Source organism: Myotis brandtii, unplaced genomic scaffold, assembly GCF_000412655.1.
Source record: "Myotis brandtii unplaced genomic scaffold, ASM41265v1 scaffold280, whole genome shotgun sequence".
NCBI lineage: Eukaryota > Metazoa > Chordata > Mammalia > Chiroptera > Vespertilionidae > Myotis > Myotis brandtii.
This window is the reverse complement of record NW_005360677.1, coordinates 1608772-1626764: the sequence shown is the minus strand read 5'-3', so window position 1 is coordinate 1626764 and position 17993 is coordinate 1608772. Positions and strand designations below refer to the sequence as shown.

At 50.5% G+C, this 17993-nt stretch overlaps 1 protein-coding gene across 1 annotated transcript; it reads right to left on the bottom strand.

Annotated features, from left to right (window-relative positions):
- Positions 1 to 9808: 9808 nt before the first annotated feature.
- On the bottom strand, positions 9809 to 16630 carry CPA1 (carboxypeptidase A1 (pancreatic)). Its single transcript, XM_005868952.2, has 10 exons — positions 16425 to 16630; positions 15918 to 15999; positions 15276 to 15509; positions 14951 to 15052; positions 14365 to 14466; positions 13935 to 14045; positions 13176 to 13266; positions 12495 to 12694; positions 11899 to 11983; positions 9809 to 10081 (listed from the first exon to the last, which is right to left on the bottom strand). Exons 1-10 carry the CDS (start codon positions 16487 to 16489, stop codon positions 9894 to 9896), a joined length of 1260 nt encoding a protein of 419 aa, XP_005869014.1. The 5' UTR covers positions 16490 to 16630; the 3' UTR covers positions 9809 to 9893.
- Positions 16631 to 17993: the final 1363 nt, after the last annotated feature.

Below are 17993 nucleotides of genomic sequence, written 5' to 3'. Positions count from 1 at the left end.
GTGGGGTGTCGTGTTTGTAATAGGGCCCAGCTTGTTGGGTGTGTATCCCGTGCTGTTGTGTAAATACTTCAGTCACATCTGGGGTGTTCTTCCCACCCAGTTCTTTTCCACTCACGTTCTTGGTTTCATGGAGGCTGTCCAGAGAGGCTGTGCTGCCTGAGAAGCTGGCCCTGGGGTGCGGGTGACTCTTAGCTCCCAGCCTCCCCAGAGCCCCCAGGGGAGGGCCACAGGTCGAGGCGCTCTTCCCAGCGCAGATACAGGCTCTGTGATGAGTTTGGAGGCTGGTTCCGCAAGCATCGCTCAATTTTAAGGTTCAGTGCAGCAGCTCTCACACTTCCTGGACGTTCCTCCTCGCGGCACGCTTCCTGGAGCCAGCGCCAGTGGTGGTGTGTGCTCAGTGCCTTCCCCGACACGGCCTCCCAGAAAGCCCTGCTGTCCGTGTGCAGGGCTGCCCCTCGCTGGTGTCTCTGTTAGGAATTTCCATCACCCAGCTCGGGCCCATCCCGCCTTAGATGGGCAGAAATCATGGCCACTTGTGCACATCAGCTCCGGGCGGGCCGCTGAGGGCACACAGGTGAGGGCGCCTCCATGGTCCTTTGTCAGAGCTGACAGCCCCTTAAGCCCTTGCTTAAAATACAGTATTAGTCTAATTGAGTAATTAGTGCAATTTCCTACTTACTTTTCATTCTCATGGCTGAGCTGTGATTAGGAGGTTGTGATTATAGATTCTGGTTTGGGCCAGAATTTTGAATCAGCATTAATTGAATTGCTAGATGACTGACATTCATTCCATTTAATTGGGAGAACAAAAGACCTCAGGTAAGGATGAGGAACTCTGAAATCATCAGGAAAAGGAAAAGAGCCTTGTTAATTTTTATGGTCTGTGATCTGTAGCTGCGATAAGGAACTGAGGAATAAATTGTGCTTTTTGTCATGGCAACCAGCTTCTGAAAAGCCAACTGAAAATTGCCTATCCTTAGGTGGTTACTGCTGCTGGGTAAGATTCGCCTTAAAGGTACTATTTTCTCGCCATCAAAAAAAAAAAAAAGAAAAAAGAAAAAAGTACCGCAGTATTTCTAGCAAGGGGGCTGTGTTTGTAAGAGAAGTAAAGGTAATAAATATTGCATAGATTCATATGGAAAAAGAACTTTCCGATTCAGCCCAGTTCTGTTGCAGTATGTTTATTCCTCTCTACTTGATTTCCAAAGTATAACATTTTCCAATGCTTTAGAAATCAAACAAACCAGCGACATTGTTCAGATGTCAAGCCGTGCCCAGTTTTCCACAAGAGTCAAGAATCTTGTATAAAATCCAGCCAACGTACACATAGCTTTAATGAGGAGCCTGTCATGTTCCCCCATAAATTTATTGCCTGAGAACTAGTGCGGCCTGTTGCTAATGCCAAAATGCTCTGGCTTCTTATTTTCTTTACAACATACATTTTTTTTTAATGCAAATTTTTCCACACTCAACTTTCCCCTAGCACAGACAAGATTTTCAGCCTTTTTGACACACATACATTTTTAAGAAGGAAAAAAAAACTGTTTTCTCTGTAACAAAGTTCTGGTTATGCCATTTTAAAGTTGACTAGTCAGGAGTTTAGGTTTCCCCACTCGATTCTATTTTAGAGTAAATGGTAGCCCCCCCTGTCTTCCTATTCTGCATCCCCAGCACCCAACGACACTCGAGTGTTGGAAACTACTGTACATACGTGGAAAGTCAGGTTCGCCAAACCCGTCAGAACTGCTGTGCATTTAGCCGAGCTGTCTGACAGGCTGTGTGTGTTTGTGTGTCGTTCCCCACAGTGCTTTGCCCCGTTGGTAAGGATTGCGAGTCGCTATTCCTAAAGACCCGTTCTGGCTCTGCACTGCGGGTGTTAAGTGGCACTCGCAGTCTTTCCATGCTCAAGGTATTGCTTTGAATGTTTGACTTTACTCGTTTCTGCATTAGGTTAACTGACATGTATTATTTAAGTGATCAGTGATACTCTGTGCAATGATGAATGTTGAATATTAAAGTGCGTAGTTATTCATTTGTTGTTTGCTATTGATATGCTGACCTCTGCCAAATTCTCCCTTCCTCTCTGGTGGGATGATTTTGGGGAGCCATGTAAGACTGGGGATATTTGTATAAATAGATCAGGAGCCATTCCGGTGAGGGCAAGGGACGTCAGCTCTCCAGTCAGAGGCCTGGGCGTCACGCTCAGACAGGGACTAATTGCCACCTGAAACACATGACAGCAGGGCTTTACTGACAGTGTTTCAGGGGTTGACGAGAGGCCCTGGGCTCGCGACCCCCTACATGGAAGGTGCTTTATCAGTGCACAGCTACAGCTCCATCTGCGCAGCGGCGAGGGCCCAAGTCTAACTAGTACGTTCAATGCTCTAAAGCAGCGGTTCTCAACCTGGGGGTCGAACGACCCTTTCACAGAGGTCGCCTAAGACCATCGGAAAACACATACATAATTACATATTGTTTTTGTGATTAATCACTACGCTTTAATGATGTTCAATTTGTAACAATGAAAATACATCCTGCATATCAGATATTTACATGACGATTCATAATAGTAGCAAAATTACAGTTATGAAGTAGCAACGAAAATAATTTTATGGTTGGGGGTCACCACAACATGAGGGACTGTATTAAAGGGTCGCGGCATTAGGAAGGTTGAGAACCACTGCTCTAAAGGGTTATGTATTTAAGAAAGAAAGAAGGGAAGGAAGGGGAGAGGCAAGGAGGCAAGAAGTGGGGCGGGAGGGAAAAGCTGCGTTACTCATTCAAAAACAAAAAGAACAATCTCGGGCTGTAATAATGTCAGATTTAATCTATTGAAAGGTAAAGAATGATTCAAATAACCTTAAAGTCATTTTATTTTTTCCCTTGAGTGGAAAGCCAGAACCAGCACAATCATATTGGACTTGGTGTAAATCAGAATGAAAAGAGGACAAACAATGCTCATTAGTTGCTGAGGGATTTTTCCTATGGTGCTATTGAGACCAGAAAAAAATTCTTTAGACTTTAGGCTACTCACCAAGAACACAGTCCAAAACAAAACCTCCTTTTCTCTAATTCCCTTCTGGAATATAAGGGGAATCAGAGTCCTAGACTAGGAAGAAATATGGAGGTAATTTTTCTTGTTTGGTTTTGGCTCCTGTCATGTTATTTATGGGTTATAGATTCTGTCTTTTGTGTTATCTGACTTTTTTTAAAGGAGATAATTAATTTCTGTCCACCTGGATTTAAATCTGTGGCTCCCTTCTTGCTCTACTCTGAAGATAATCATGAAGAACTTTCTTTTCCCAGTTCCAGAATGTTCTCAGTGTATTTTGTGTGCCTTTGTTTTCTTCACAATTCTTTTCCAAGATGTAACTCCATAATACTTTCTTTTTTTTTCCCCAAGAAACATCAGAAACATGGATTCTAATTCATCAGTTTGGTTATGTGAGCATGATGACATGCTTACATGCAGTTCAATTACTTTTTTGATTAGCAAATATATTTTCCTCATAAAAACAGTAAATAAAACAGGCTGTGCTTGCAAAGTGTTCAAAATACATTTTGCTAGCAATTCTTTCCCACAATTGTAGTAATTATTGAAATTGTCTATTGTGGTGTTCTTAAATTGGTACACAGGTCAATTATAGCATAAAATATGTAACGGAAACTTCTCAGCATTGAATTCTGGCAGAACAGGATTCAGTGCATGGTTTTATGTGTTTACAAAACTCTGTTGGTCACGCCACCATCCCGATGGCCTCCCTCTCTGATGCTGATCCTCTTTGTTCCAAATGCAGCAGCAGATTCTTCTCACGTGTGCACCATCCCCAGGCGCTTGGTAAATGTGGGGCAAACAGAGGTCACTTACCAGATGCTGTTACCTGGTGGGCTACATTTTTTTTAATTATTTGAAATTTTATTTTGACTATAAGCTCCTAGAGGGTGAAAATCACCAACTAGATGACAGTGGCCCTTAATCAGGGTGTGTGACCAAGTGAATGGAACCTGTCAAGTCTGCAGTCTGGGATGTGAGGCCCATTGTGGGGCGACTCAATGCCGGCCATTCTGGACATCCGGGAAGCGCTTTCTCTTTTATCCCCTTGTGCACGTCCTGCTTTTGTGGGAGAGGCATTCACAACCCTGAGGTTTTCAGATTACCCGCTGCAGGAGGCCCCGGAGAGCTGTGAGGGCCTCATTATTCCCTGCTGTCTGCAGTCTGCCTTCAGCATTCACCAAATTTGGGTCCCACTCCATCCCCAGCTGAGAGTGAGTTATGTTTTCTCTCTTATTTCAAATCTTGAAGATGTCCAGCCAGTCGTACTAGCAGACATGGATGGAGAGCTGACTATGTGTCCGGCAGTGTTTCCAGAGCCTTTGTTTTATGTTTTGACTCGTTTAGTTCTCACAGCAGTCCCGTGAGGTAGGCGCCGTCATTTTCAGGTAGGAGACTGAGGGTGGAGTGGAAACGAAGCAGCTCCCCCCGAGTCGCTGAGCTAGAAGGTCGGGAGGACAGGACCCAGCTGGAGAACTGTGGCTCCAGAGCAGGTTCCATCAGCTGCGCACAACCACACTCTCTCCCCGCCAGGCCTCCGACTTACCAATGAGAATGTAACCTCCCCTGGCTGCTGGCTCCCCCCCCCCCCCCCCCCTTCACCTGAGACTCCACAGGAAGCACTCCTCCTCCACCTCCTCTGCTGCCGAGCCCAAGGGCGAGGGACGTTCAGGAACCGACATCTGCTCCCGGGACTCTGTGTCTGCATTTCCGCCATCTGTGTCTGGGGACCCGTCCTGAAGACAGGTGTTCCAAGGTCTCTGGGGTTTGTTTAGTTTCTTAGCGGACACCTACTGAGGTGTCACTTAAGGAATGAGTTACAAACTTTTCATTAGATTGTAGGCAAAAAATAGGCGGTTTTCCCAAGAAGTCCAACTGTTCATTCAATAAACCATATTGATACGATTGGTGTCTGGTCTTTTCTCTCCTTTGTGGTGATGTTTCTGATTGAGGTTGAGACAGAAATGATGTGAACTGGCTCATGGCCCGAGGCCCGGGCGGGAGGAAGCCGCAGCAGCCCTCTGTGCCCCCTGAAGGGTGTTAGCAGCGACGTTCACTGCACTCCCCTGAAATGCAGCGGAGCCGCTGCTCGGGTTAAGCAGAAGAATTTTCATTTTCTTCTTTCAGTTTGGCAAGAAACATCGGGCAGCCTCCGTCTCTGGGGTTGTTAAATGATGCTCACGGTTTGCGTTCCCAGTTTAATGCGGATCCTGAAAGCTTTGGGGAGCATTCCTTACCCTTTGACAGTTTCTCAGAGTTCACGGGTGCTCTGTGCTTTTTTTCTCGGAGCTCCTCCTTCAGCCGGCCCATCTGAATGTTGCAGTTGGTCATATCAGTTTCCTGAAAGTAGCATCTGGGTCTTAGTGTGTTCACAGAAGGATGTTTCTGTCCTTAGAGTCCTGAGAGCAAGAGCCCATTTGCATCTTCAAATCCACCTAGTCCCACTCACCCTTGCAAAACAATTGCTGAGATGATGGATAGCCGGCACTGGACGAGGGACCAGTGAGGTCATGTCTGGATTGCATCCAGTGACATTTCAATTTTAACTTCAGGCCAAAGCCAGAAAGCTAGACGTGTGTGTGTGAGTGTTAGTTCAGAGACCACCCGAAGGGTTCCCATGGACCGCCAGTGGCTCACTGGCCATATATAATGGGCTAAGAAAAAAGTAAAATGAGTTCATTGAAAAATAAGGAATTGTGAAAAGCCATAGAGACTAAGCATAATCAATTGCCATAGTCAATTCCCCAGAAGCTAGGGGAACAGAATCTGAGCAGAAGGAGCTCTTGGGAATTTTCCTCTGAGCTACGGCAGAGTGCTTCAGGGAATGGTCCCCAACTGGAGGCATGAGTAACCCTTTCTCTTCCTAAAAACTTCTGCTTCCAGCTCTATCTGGAATGTAAATTTTTCCAGAGATAAGACAATTGCATTGTTCCAGGCAATTGATGGTGGAATAGGATGCCAGAGTAGAAGAAATGACAAATTATAAAAAAGAATCTGGGCTCAAATGTATTACTTAATTTTTGTTGTTAATCCTCACTTGAGGATATTTTTTCCATTGGTTTTTAGAGAGGGTGGAAGGGATGGAAGGAGGGGGAGAGGAGGGAGAGATTGAACATGCAACCCAAGCATGTGCCTGACCAGGAATTGAACCCATGACCCTTCGGTCCATGGGCCAACACTTCAACCACTGAGCAACACCAGTCAGGGCTGGGCTCAAATTTAGATGGCTACTTACATGTTTGATGTTGATATTAGATAACTTTATCCGTGGGTTATATTGTGTGTTTGAAACAGCACCCCCCTGACCCCCATTATCAAAGTTCATTGCAAGAAAGTCAGAAAAGTTTAAAGAGGAAAACCACCACCACTACCCATTTAAAATATGTAATTCAGTGTTACAGTAAATTTACAGAGTTGTGCAACCATACGCAGTCCTGTTTTAGAACATTTCCATGGCACGGCCGGCTTCTTTCACTCAGGATGTTGTGACCATTTTCCCACGTCAACATAGACCTCAGTGGCTTCACGATACTCCGTGTATAAACCTGTCACATTCGTATCAATACTGGTATCTACTTAGGTTCTTTTTCTTTTTATTTAAATTTTTATTATTGCAACCATGTACATACACGTATTTGAAATTATCTGAATATTTTAATAAATTCTCCCAAGTGGACTTCCTGGGTCAAAGGGGCGATACATTGAAAACTTTTACCCACATTGCCAATTTGCCCTCCAGGAAGGAGTGTAAATTTATCCTCCCACCAGTAGGATAAGACATTCTTATTTCTTCATACCCTTGTTGGTCTTTTTATTCTTTGTCAATCATGGGAGAAAATAATATATTTGTTTTTCTTTATTGGCCAAAAGATTACTCAGAGGATCAGTATCTTTCATACATTTATTGGCTTTTTGTGTTTCTTCTTTTGGGAATTGCCTATTTTTCTTTTGAAATATTAGTCTATTTTTTGAACTGCTTTTACTTATAAGAGCTCTTTTCCCCTCAAGGTTATTAATGCTTTTTCATAGATGGTACAATACTTTCTAAAATTATTGCTTCTTTAAGCTTTTGTGCTTTTATTTATAAAATAAAAAATTTCACCAATAGATTTTTAAAAAATATGTATCTGCAAACAAAATGTAATGCTCTTCCTACATTGAAAATATATATAAAAGAAAAGTATTAATGGCTTCTGTGTCTCCATTTAACAGGCATTTATTAAGTCCCTACTATGTGCCAGGCACTTGGCCAACCAGTAGGGATTAAGTATTAACAAGAACAATGCAATCCCTGCCCTCATGGAATTTTCATTCTAGTGCTTCATTCTTTGTCTTTTCCATTTCCTTGACTCTTACTTGCTCAGAGCCTTACTTTCTAAACTACACCTTGGAGAATTCAAAATAACTTGCAAGCCTATACTAGACAGATTATAAAATTCATGAGTTCATTAGAAAAAGTGGAGAACATTCATCCCACAAATATATATTGGACATCTGTATATCAAATACTATTGGTGGTTTTGGAAATTGAATGTCAAAATGTTTCCTACTATTAGAAAGCAGTGTGTGTGTGTGTGTGTGTGTGTGTGTGTGTGTGTGTTTAATATATATTTTTTTTATTTCAGAGAGGAAAGGAGAGGGAGAAAGAGATAGAAACATCAATGATGAGGGAGAATCATTGATCTACCTTCTGCATGCCCCCTACTGGGGATCAAGCACACAACCTGGGCATGTGCCCTGACCGGGAATTGAACCGTGACCTGGTTCATAGGTTGACACTCAACCACTGAACCACACAGGCCAGGCAGGAAGCACAGTTTTAAATTAAGCAATTTGACCCCTTGAAATCTAAGTAATCCAGTTTTGTAAAATGACGTATTTTCTTACTGACAGTATTTTTTCACTTATTAGTCTTTATTAAACAAAAAGTTAGATCAGCTTTTCACTTGTGCAAATTGAACCATTAAAATGGGTTTCAGCTTATCTTCATAGATTGAAGGGAAATGTTTCCCAAAAGATAACTTGAAGGAAGTGTTTAAAATCTTTAGGTCATGTTTCTATAAAGGCTAAAACACTATTTTACCTTACCTCCTATAAGTTTACGTATATTGTATGTATAGTCAGTTTTATTCTTTTTATTTTTTAATTTGTTTGGCAGCAAAAAAAAAAAAAAAAAAACAACCTTCAAGATGAAAATTCCCCAAGGGTCCCTTAAAAAAAGGCATTTTACCTTTAGGCCATTTTATGTGGGAAAAGACAAGGCTGTTAAGTCAGTGGAGCTGCAAGCATTGTGACATCCCAACCCGGCTGATACAGGAAGAGGCTGCCACCCCCACCCCCTTCCCCACTGTTTGAGGAGCTACCAATCCATCCCACCCACTTCCCAGTGACTTCTGTAGGAAGCCATCTTATTGAATAGAAACTAGGGCCCCGTGAAAGCATTGGCTTCAACTGGAATGTTGGAGTAACCCCCTGCTCTACAGTCACATCTTAAGAGATTTGGAGAAAACAATGTAGATTCTTGCTTTGAAAAAAGATTGAGGTGCCCTATATATTGTTGTGCCAGCCACTAATGATATATCACAGCCATCAGAATCAGCAAGCCAAACGAGGGAAGGCAAGTTCTAGGTTCTGTGGAGGGTATGCAGAGGAAAGCCTTATGTTTGAGAAAGTTTGTGAATGTTCAGGAGTGGTGGTGGGTGGGACAGGAAAGGGCGCAGAGACAATGGACCAAAAGATCCTGGAAAGGCTGTGCAAATGTAAAGGAAACTACTTCTGTCCCTAAAGGCAGTCTTCATGATAAACCACAATTAATAAGATGTCTTGGGCCCGGCTGGCGTGGCTCAGAGGTTGAGCATCAACCACAAACGAGGAGGTCACAGTTCAATTCCCGGTCAGGGCACATGCCCGGGTTGTGGGCTTGATCCCCAGTGTGGGGTGTGCAGGAGGCAGCCGGTCAATGATTCTCTCTCATCGTTGCTGTTTCTATCTCTCTCTCTCCCTCTCCCTTCCTCTCTGAAATCAATAAAAAAATATATCTTTTTTTAAATGTCCTGGACAACCACAAACGAGGAGGTCACAGTTCAATTCCCGGTCAGGGCACATGCCCGGGTTGTGGGCTTGATCCCCAGTGTGGGGTGTGCAGGAGGCAGCCGGTCAATGATTCTCTCTCATCGTTGCTGTTTCTATCTCTCTCTCTCCCTCTCCCTTCCTCTCTGAAATCAATAAAAGAATACATCTTTTTTTAAATGTCCTGGGATTGGTGTTCTTCATCTTCAGAAAATGATTGTGTTTAAGCTAATTGCTCTCTTCCAATTTCATTCAGGAGTGGGGGACCATATTTGCTTTACAGAAATTTGGTTTGCCTGGCTGCAACATCTATTTGGGGCAGCAGTGGCCACCCGATTATTCTATTTCATACTAAAAGTTATTGCTGTTGTAGATGAATGGGTCCAACCAGCTAGACTATTGTACGAGCGGAATTCCTCGCTGCAGCAGGGTGCCAGGCATTTGGTTAGCAGCTGTGACTGCAGCTTGCTACTAAGGTATGAACAAATCACCCCGCTGACGAGCTGAGCTCGGGGTGGTCTAATTAAAACAGATGCCACTTGGATACAAACTCACAGGACCTTGGAATGCGGGGGGGATTTCGGGGTCATCTAGTCCAACCACCCACACATGTGCAGCGAGGCCTGCAGGAACTAAATCACTCCTGCCCCAGCTTGAAAGAGCAGACGCGCCCCATGTGTTCCCATATGCACATCCCAAGATTCTGCTCCATGTGCACTCGAACTTTATTCGGTTGCCGGAGAGGCTAAAGAGGGGAGAGCGAAGGGCCGGTTCAGTAGGGGTGCTTCAGAGTGTGGTCCATGATGGTCAGGAGCGCCAGCCACGTCTCCTGGGCCGTGGGGACGATCTGGGAGGCGGGCAGCAGGAAGCCGTAGCGCCCGGTGTCGCGGAGCTCGAAGGTGTAGGAGTACTTGATGCCCTGGTTGTAGGTCCAGTCAATGGTACCTCCGCTGGCTCGGTCTGGGCAGGAACAGAAACGGGAGAGCGAAGGTCCGTCACTTGGAAATACTGCATGGGCCAGGCTGATGGTCCAAAGCCCGGAGCCCCTGCAGTGCTGATGGGGTCACACCATCTACTCGGTGCCTGCTGTTGACCAAGCAGCCTGGCTTCCTCCCTAGTAACTCCCCAGAAGGTTCTCAGCCCAAGAGGCCCACAGAGAGGGGCCAGCAAGGGTTCTCCTCTCCCTGGGGATGCGGGAAAGTTCCCGCGATTGCAAAAGCGCCACTGAAAACCGCCTCCGTCCTCCAGGAGCCATTTTGGTCAGGCCTCCAACTACTCCAGCTACCCACTTGGGTCACCAGGATTTGCCCCCTGGGGCCGTGGTCTGCAGGGGAAAGTGCAAGGGCCAGAGTCAGAGCAAAACTTCCTTGTCTGTCTTTTCAGGAGAGACTTGGCCCAGATTTGCAGTTACCAAGCTGTTAGGAAGCTGCTTTCAAATTGGGCAGGGAGGCCCTAACCGGTTTGGCTCAGTGGATAGAACGTCGGCCTGCGGACTCAAGGGTCCCAGGTTCGATTCCGGTCAAGGGCATGTACCTTGGTTGCGGGCACATACCCAGTAGGGAGTGTGCAGGAGGCAGCTGATTGATGTTTCTCTCTCATCGATGTTTCTAACTCTCTGTCCCTCTCCTTCCTCTCTGTAAAAAAATCAATAAAATACATTAAAAAAAAAAATTGGGCAGGGAGGAGGGAGGCAGCTGCGTATCCGAATTTAACTTGACAGCCTTGAATAAAGCAAAACCCTTAGACCTGGTGTTGAGACAGTTGCCAAAGAAGGCCTGGAGCCCCAAAGCAAGGCCAGCCCTGGGGAAGGTTGTGACCCACCAAAACCTGGGCCCGAGGGCAGCACGTATGTGAGACCTGCACGCCCCCCACCTCTGTCCCTGTGCCCTGCTTTTTCAGTGCTCCTGCCTCCGGTCAGCTGGTTAACCCAGTGCGTTCCCGCCGGGCCCCACAGATCTGCCTGCACCCCACCTGCCCCCACAATTCTGTGTTCTCACTCGGCTGCAGCCACGATGGTCTCTGTGCTATCCCTGCTATTCCTACAACACGGGGCCAAACCACAAGGTAGGGCTTTTGTTCTAGAAGGTTCCTCTGTCTGGAAGCTCTTCCCCAGATGATAGCCTCTGGGCTTCCTCCCTTATTTCCTTCAACACTTGTCTAAATTTCACTCTCTCATTGAGGCCTTCCCTTCAACTCGCCCGCCCACTCCCACCCCCAGGTTCCTGGGTCCCCTCACCCTGTTCTAGTTTTCCTTTTACTCCCTAACCTACTGTACCATTTACTCTTGGTCATTGTCCATCTCCCTGGCTAGAATGTAAGGCTTTGTTTTGTTTTTAAATCTATGCTTATTTTATTCCCAAGCAGGTAAAACAAGGCCTAGTGCACAGTAGGTGCTCAATAAATATTTGTTGTATAGCAGTGTTCCTACCACGGTCGCTGGGGAAAGAGTAGATATATTCTCTAATTGAAGGGCATTGCGGGGGATATTTTTTAAGTTTAATTTCTGGGTGATCTACGACTGCCAGCAGAACTCTCCACCTTCACTCTCCATGAAGCTAGACTTAACCCCAAGACAAGGGGACAAGAGTTCTCAGAGGAACTGACATGTTTGTTTGAAGGTGTCGAAGAAGGCAGAGAAAGGACAGCACTGCCCATGGAGCCCGCAGTTATCAGGCAGGGTCAGGAGCCATTCTCCTTGCCCATGTCCCCAGATCTGGGCACCCTTGGCCAACTGAGCTTCCCCCGGGGCCACACACAGAGACCATGCACCCACTTACAAATTGCTTTGATGATGCTGCCATACTTGAACTTGGTCCCATACAGAGAAGCCAGGGCCGTCACAGCAGACTTGGCCAGCTCATCCTGGAGAAAATGCCAAACAAAACCCATCATGGCCGTCAACAACAAGCCCCCAGAACAGCAGGGCCAGGGCAGCCCAGGGGTGGCAGGGTGACCCGGGAACACGCACCCCACAAAAGCAGGTCCCGAACAGAGAACACAGGGCCTGCTAGGACCTGCAGGGCAGCTCCGGAGCTGGGATCCTCTGGCCCTGCAGGATGTCTGCCTGGCACTTCCCTGCCCTTTGGTCACACTGTAGCTCCAAGTGTGAACTTGAGATACAAGCTCCAAGTCTAGCCCCTCCTCTCAGTCTGCCACGTGACAGAAGTGACTCAACCACTCGATGCCTCAGTTTCCCAGACTAAAAGTAAGGCTGGTCTGTCTTGCCAGTCTCCCCCGCCAGGGGCCCAGGGGGGAACAGGGTGTTAGGCAGGTGTAGGCCCTCCCGCCTTAAGCAGATCTGATGGATGAAGCCCTCGGCCTGCTGCCCAAAGCTGCCTTTGGGATCGAAGGGCAAGCAGGGGTGAGCGCGTACCAGCTCAGCCTGGTCCTGGGCGGGGTCTGTTGTGTAGCCATAGGGGTAGAGGAGGAGCTGGGAGTAGCTGTGGATGGAGATGAAGGCCTTGATGTTCCCATGGCTCTTCACAAAGTCCACGATGGACTTGACCTCCGTTTCGGAATTGGCAAACTTGCCGTGGTAAGTCTCAGAGCAGGGGTTGCTGCTGGCTCCAGCCTCTGAGGAGGAGAGAGGGGGTAGTTGGCATTCCTTACAGCGAAGCCAAGTGTCCCTGCATGGGGTAGGGGATGAGGTGGATGTAGGAGGGCTCACCCCCACCCTCCAATGAAGGAAAGGCCAGAAGCCTTTTATAATCTGGGGGCCCACCTCTCCAGGCCGTGGGCAGAGATGATGGACCCGCCCAGGACGGGAGAAGGGCTCTCAAGCCAGACCCACTTCTGCATGAAGTGGCCACAGAGGGGCGGCCTGCAGACCCCTAGGGAGGCTTCAGATCTCAGTTCCATTGGGAGGAACTTTCTCGTTACAGATAAGGGACAAGCAAGCCTCAGAGTGCCACCTCCCTCACTGAGCCTCAAAGAGGGGCTGACAGTCCCACCACCCCCACCGCAAGCCCTTGCTGCTGGGGCAGGACAGGGACAGAAGTGTAAGAAGGCATTCCCAGTTGTCCCATCCCTGCTCCCAGATCACCCTGGGCCTTACTCCCAAAGCCAGCGTCCCAGTTCCGGTTGGGGTCCACCCCAACACAGGAGGAGCCTGCTGTGATGGATCGAGTCTTGCGCCACAAGCGGTTCTGAGGAAGGAATCAGACACTAGTCTGTCACCATCAGCGCGCTAGCCTGGGGCTCAGCGCACCCACAGGGAGCAGTGTGGGCTGGAGGCCTCAGTCAACTCAAAGCACCCTGATCCGGAGCTTGGGTGTGGACAAGGCGTGGGGCCGGAAACCACTCTCGACTGGTTGTCCGGAGGAAGATGTATACTAGTAGAGGGGGCTCTTGGTTGAAGGAGAATGGAGGAGGAGACAATGGGGGACATGTGGCCAGAAGTTTCTTCTGGTGGGAAGTGAAAAGGCATGAGGTGCCCACCCCATTCACATTTGATTGGTAGCATGCTGTACCTGCCATAACAATGAAATAAAGCCAGGAAGTAAGGTCTGGGCAGTGGGCCTCCACTGGGGACAATTTTGTCCCCCCACAACTGGACATTTGGCAATGTTTGAAGACATTTTTGGTGATCTCAACTAGGGCGTTGCTACTGGCATCTCATGAGTACTCGTCAGGATGTGCTAAACACTCAGCACGACCAAAATGTCAAGAACGCCGAGGTTGAGAACCCTGGTCTGGGGGGCAGGTCTGTTTGCCCTTCCCTTGACTCCTGGAGGTTGAGAATAGGGGTGAGTAACTTAGTCTCAGGAGCCAGAGGCCCACCCTGCTTTCCCCAAGAACAGGAGAAGGCATATACCTTGCTGTGGGTGAAGGCAAAACCATCAGGATTGGTGACAATCTCTAGGAAGATGTCCATCTTGTCAAGAATGGCGGTGAAAGCCGGGTTTTGGCCATAGTCCTGTGTGATCTGGGGAGGGTTGGAAGGCAGAGAGGTGGAGGGGGCCGGGCCAGGCGTCTGCCATGCTAGACCAGTAGACACCTGCCCGCGCCCCCCCTCTGCGGTCACGGTTTCTGGGTGGGAAGAGGAGGCCAGTATTCTATGGGCGGGGCACCAGGGGGCCGGGCCAGGCGTCTGCCATGCTAGACCAGTAGACACCTGCCCGCGCCCCCCCTCTGCGGTCACGGTTTCTGGGTGGGAAGAGGAGGCCAGTATTCTATGGGCCTGGGGCACCAGTGCCCAACGGGGCCAGAGCCCCCCGCCCGCCCCCCCAGCTCCCCAGGCTTACCTTCTTTGCAAACCAGATCCCGCTGGCCTGAGTGACCCACTCCCGGGAGTGGATGCCCGTGTCGATCCAGATGGCGGGGCGGTTGTTTCCCCCAGTGCTGAACTAAACGAGAAGAGTGGAGAGGTGGTCGGGCTGGGGCCTGGTCTCGCCCCGGGGCCAGAGGCCAGCTGCTCTCTGGGTATCACAGGTTGAGACTCTGTTTGTGGGGCTACCACTCAGGTGGGGCATAGGGGCGCGGCCTGGACAGAGACCCCCACAGAACTTGGCCTCCTGCCCTCAGCCCAAGCTTCCAGGCCCCACCCTGTTCCTCTCCATTGGAGGTCACAAAACGTTTGGTCTGGGTTACCCCAACTCCAGGATACTTTCCACAATGGGACTCTGGATTGGAAACAGTTCACTTAAAAGTTAAAATTGTGCATACAGATATGCACACACCTAGACCAGCATGGAAATCCAGACCTTCCCACTGTTGGCACGGGGAGTCGGTGAACACGGTGTTCCCCATGACCACAGGCTCCCCCTACACACGATGTGGGTGCCCATTCTTGCATATGTGCCGTGTACACCACCTGCAGGAGCTCATTACCTTCAGCACGTAGATGGGACGGCCTTCATAGGTTTTGCCGATCTGGAGCTTGCTGACAAGATTTGGGTGCTCAGCCACCAGCATGTCCATGAAGCCATAGATCTGAGAAGGGACAGGAGCGAAGGCCGGCTTTAATGGCTTCCAGGCGCCGGGATGCCTCCCTTAACAGCTCCATTAGCCGGCCAGCAGTGAGCCCTGCAGTGTGGAAGGGCCACGGCCCAGACCACCAGGCCACATGGAGACAGGGCAGGTGCCACGCACACCCAGGCTCTGCCAGCCTGACCAAGAGCTTGGTGCCTGTGGGCGTGGCCCAGAGGTCCCTCACCTCGTCCAGGGTGTGGTAGGTGGCATAGTTAAAGGTGTCAGTGGAGGCGGCCCGGGCCTGGAAGGCGAACATCTGTTCCTCCTCCTCGTCCAGCAGCGACTGCACGTCCTCGATCATGATCGTGTACTTGATGCCATGGGCCTCCAGGAAGACTTTGACAGCCTGGAGGCTGGGGAAGGGCACTCGGACATCGACGGGGGAGCCGGGCTGAGCAGGGCCCCGCCAGAAGTCCAGCTGGGAAGGACAAGAGCCGGCACTGTCACAGCGGGCTGGGGAGGGGCCAGCCTGGGAAAGGGTTTGGTGGCAGAATTTCCCATACAATTGGGGGTGTCAGGGACAGAGGACAAAGGGAACCCCTGGACTCAGAGAAATGGCCCAGGAAGCAGAGTGGGGTGAGGACTTGGAGACAGCAAGGCGGGGGGAGGACTAGAATGGCGATCCCCCTTTGCTCAGGTGCTCAAAGGCACCAAGATCCAGGAACTGGGGGTTTAATCACTTCCTAACAGGGATCAGTCCCATGGCTCCTTTCTAGAAGGCTTGGGGGAGATAGCCCAGGCTCCAGCGGTCAGTGGGGGCCGAGGGTGGGCCCAGGTGGCCTAAGAGGCACCCTGGGCCTCAGGGAAGGCTCCTCTGCCCTCTGACCTGCAGGTGCTCCAGATCCTCCAGCTCCGTCACCTTCTGGACCTGGGCTTCATCAGCCACAGAGATTCGGAGCACCTGGTGCCTGGGCAGAGGAGAAGGGGAGACTGAGGGTCCGAGAAGCCCCTACTGGCCATGCACATTCCCCGGTGGGAGGAGGGCAGCAGGCGGCCTAGAAACCCAGGCTGGGCCTCAGTCCTCTGGGCTGAGCAGGGGGAAGCACAAGGCGTCTCAGCCATAGATGGTCTGGGCTCCTGCGAACCTTCCGGACACCGCTGCTGTCCCCAGTCCCAGTGTAGACTCTGTGTCTCTCTCCAAAGCCAGCCAAGCCTCCTCCTGCCTCTTCTCCGGGAAATTCCTCCTCAGAGCTCAGGTATCCAGAGCTCAGGGGGCGGCCCTGATCCCTTCTCAGCCCTGGTCCCTGGTCAGCCTGCCTCCCAGAGTGTGTCTGTCTGTCCATCTCCTCCAGATGGTGGCTGGAGGCTGAGCCCTCCCTATCTCCCCTCTTACCCCACGAAGTCCTCTTTGCCAAGGACAGCCCCCAGCAGGAGACTGAAAATCAGCAGCCCCTGCATGCTGAAGCCAGTTGGGAAGGTCAACTGAGAAGAGAGGATCTGGGGGCCTTTTAAACTCTCCCAGGACAGAGGTGTCCTGCCTGTGCCCGAGCGCTGCCTCCCCCTGCACCTGGGTGCTGTCCCACGGGGAGGGAGCGGTGGGAGTTCCGAGCTCTGATACCTTCTCACCTTCCTGATAAAGTGGCAGGGAACAGGGCAGCTGGAGAGATAAGCTGGGGCTCAATCCCTTGGCCATGAAGGGCCTGAAGGTCACTGGGGCTTAGGCCCCCCAGCGGGAACCCTGCTCGCCCACAGCCCATGGTGCTGCACCCACAAGCCAGGCACCCACAGCTGTCCTGGGCAGCGGAGAAGGAGCCAGGACTTTGGAGGAGCCACACCAGCTGGGGCCTCGTGTGAAGCGTTCCCTGAGGCCAGCTAGTTTGTTCTTGTGACAGAGCAGGCGGGACCCTGTACCCCACCCAGTTGCTGTACCTGCTGCTCCTCACCACGTTGGCTTTGTCCAGGGCTCTCCCTCCCCTGTGCAGGGCACACCCCCTCCGGGGTACAGCCCCTTGAAGGGCACTTCCCAGCCCCACTCCTATCGGCCTCGGTGGCCTGTGGGAGTCGGGCCTCAGCGGGGGCAGAAGCCCAATTCCTGCCAGCGTCTCCCCCACCACCCCCACCACAGGGCTCTGGGAGCAGGACTGCCCTGGATGGGAACTGTAAACAGATGTCATCTGAGCAGACGGTGTGGTGCTGGGAGCCAGGGCCAGGCGGTTGGGACTGCACAGTGCCCAGGGGGCACTGGAACTCACAAAGGGGAATTCGCTCTGGCTCTGGACGCTGATCTCATCGTGGAGATATCTATGGAAAATCCGCCCGGATCCACAGGGGCCCCAGCAGTTCCCGGCACCATCTGGGGGCCCGGCTCTGTGTCAGAGCCTCCAACGTGGGTGCTGACCACAGCCTCGGTTGCCCTTCCTGGTTCCCATGTGCTCCCTCTGCCTCTCTGCCCCACCCCTACCTGCCAACCCTCCTGTGTCCAGGCAGAGTGACCCATTCTCGTAGCCCACGGCCTCCTCCTGAACCCAGACGATGAAACACTAACCCCCCCCCCCGCCCCGCCCCCAGGTGCTGCGCCTCCATGAAGGCTGCTGTTTTCCACTCTGCAGCCTCCAGGCCCGGGCAAGGCTCGCTTCCTCCCTGAAGCTTCCTCTGGCTTCTTTCTCCCCCACTCATCTGCCCCTTCTCTGAAGTCGCATCCCTTTGTGCCGTCATCCTTCTGGGCCAGGCACTGTGCTCCACTGTGAGATGATGCCCAAGACCCCTGGTCCCCGATCTCAGGGAGCTCAGGGCCCAGCAGGGAAGACAGGAATAACCAACTCTCAGGTCCTCCAAGAAGCTGCCATCAAGACTAGACTAGACATGCCAGGGAGTCATGGGGAGAAATGCCCAGGAAGGATAACGAGGAGGGATCAGAAGGCAGGAGCACCTTCACCAGATGTGGGGGCTGACACCCAGGGAC

Bases quoted from the DNA above. Each gene is read 5' to 3' on its own strand.
- CPA1 (XM_005868952.2), bottom strand. From the start codon at position 16,489: ATGCAGGGGCTGCTGATTTTCAGTCTCCTGCTGGGGGCTGTCCTTGGC. The intron at 14,046-14,364 runs GTAAGCCTGGGG...AACCCTCCCCAG, and splicing joins GGATCTGGTTTGCAAAGAAG to ATCACACAGGACTATGGCCA. The intron at 10,082-11,898 runs GTAAGTGGGTGC...GTTCCTGCCCAG, and splicing joins CAGCATCATCAAAGCAATTT to ACCGAGCCAGCGGAGGTACC.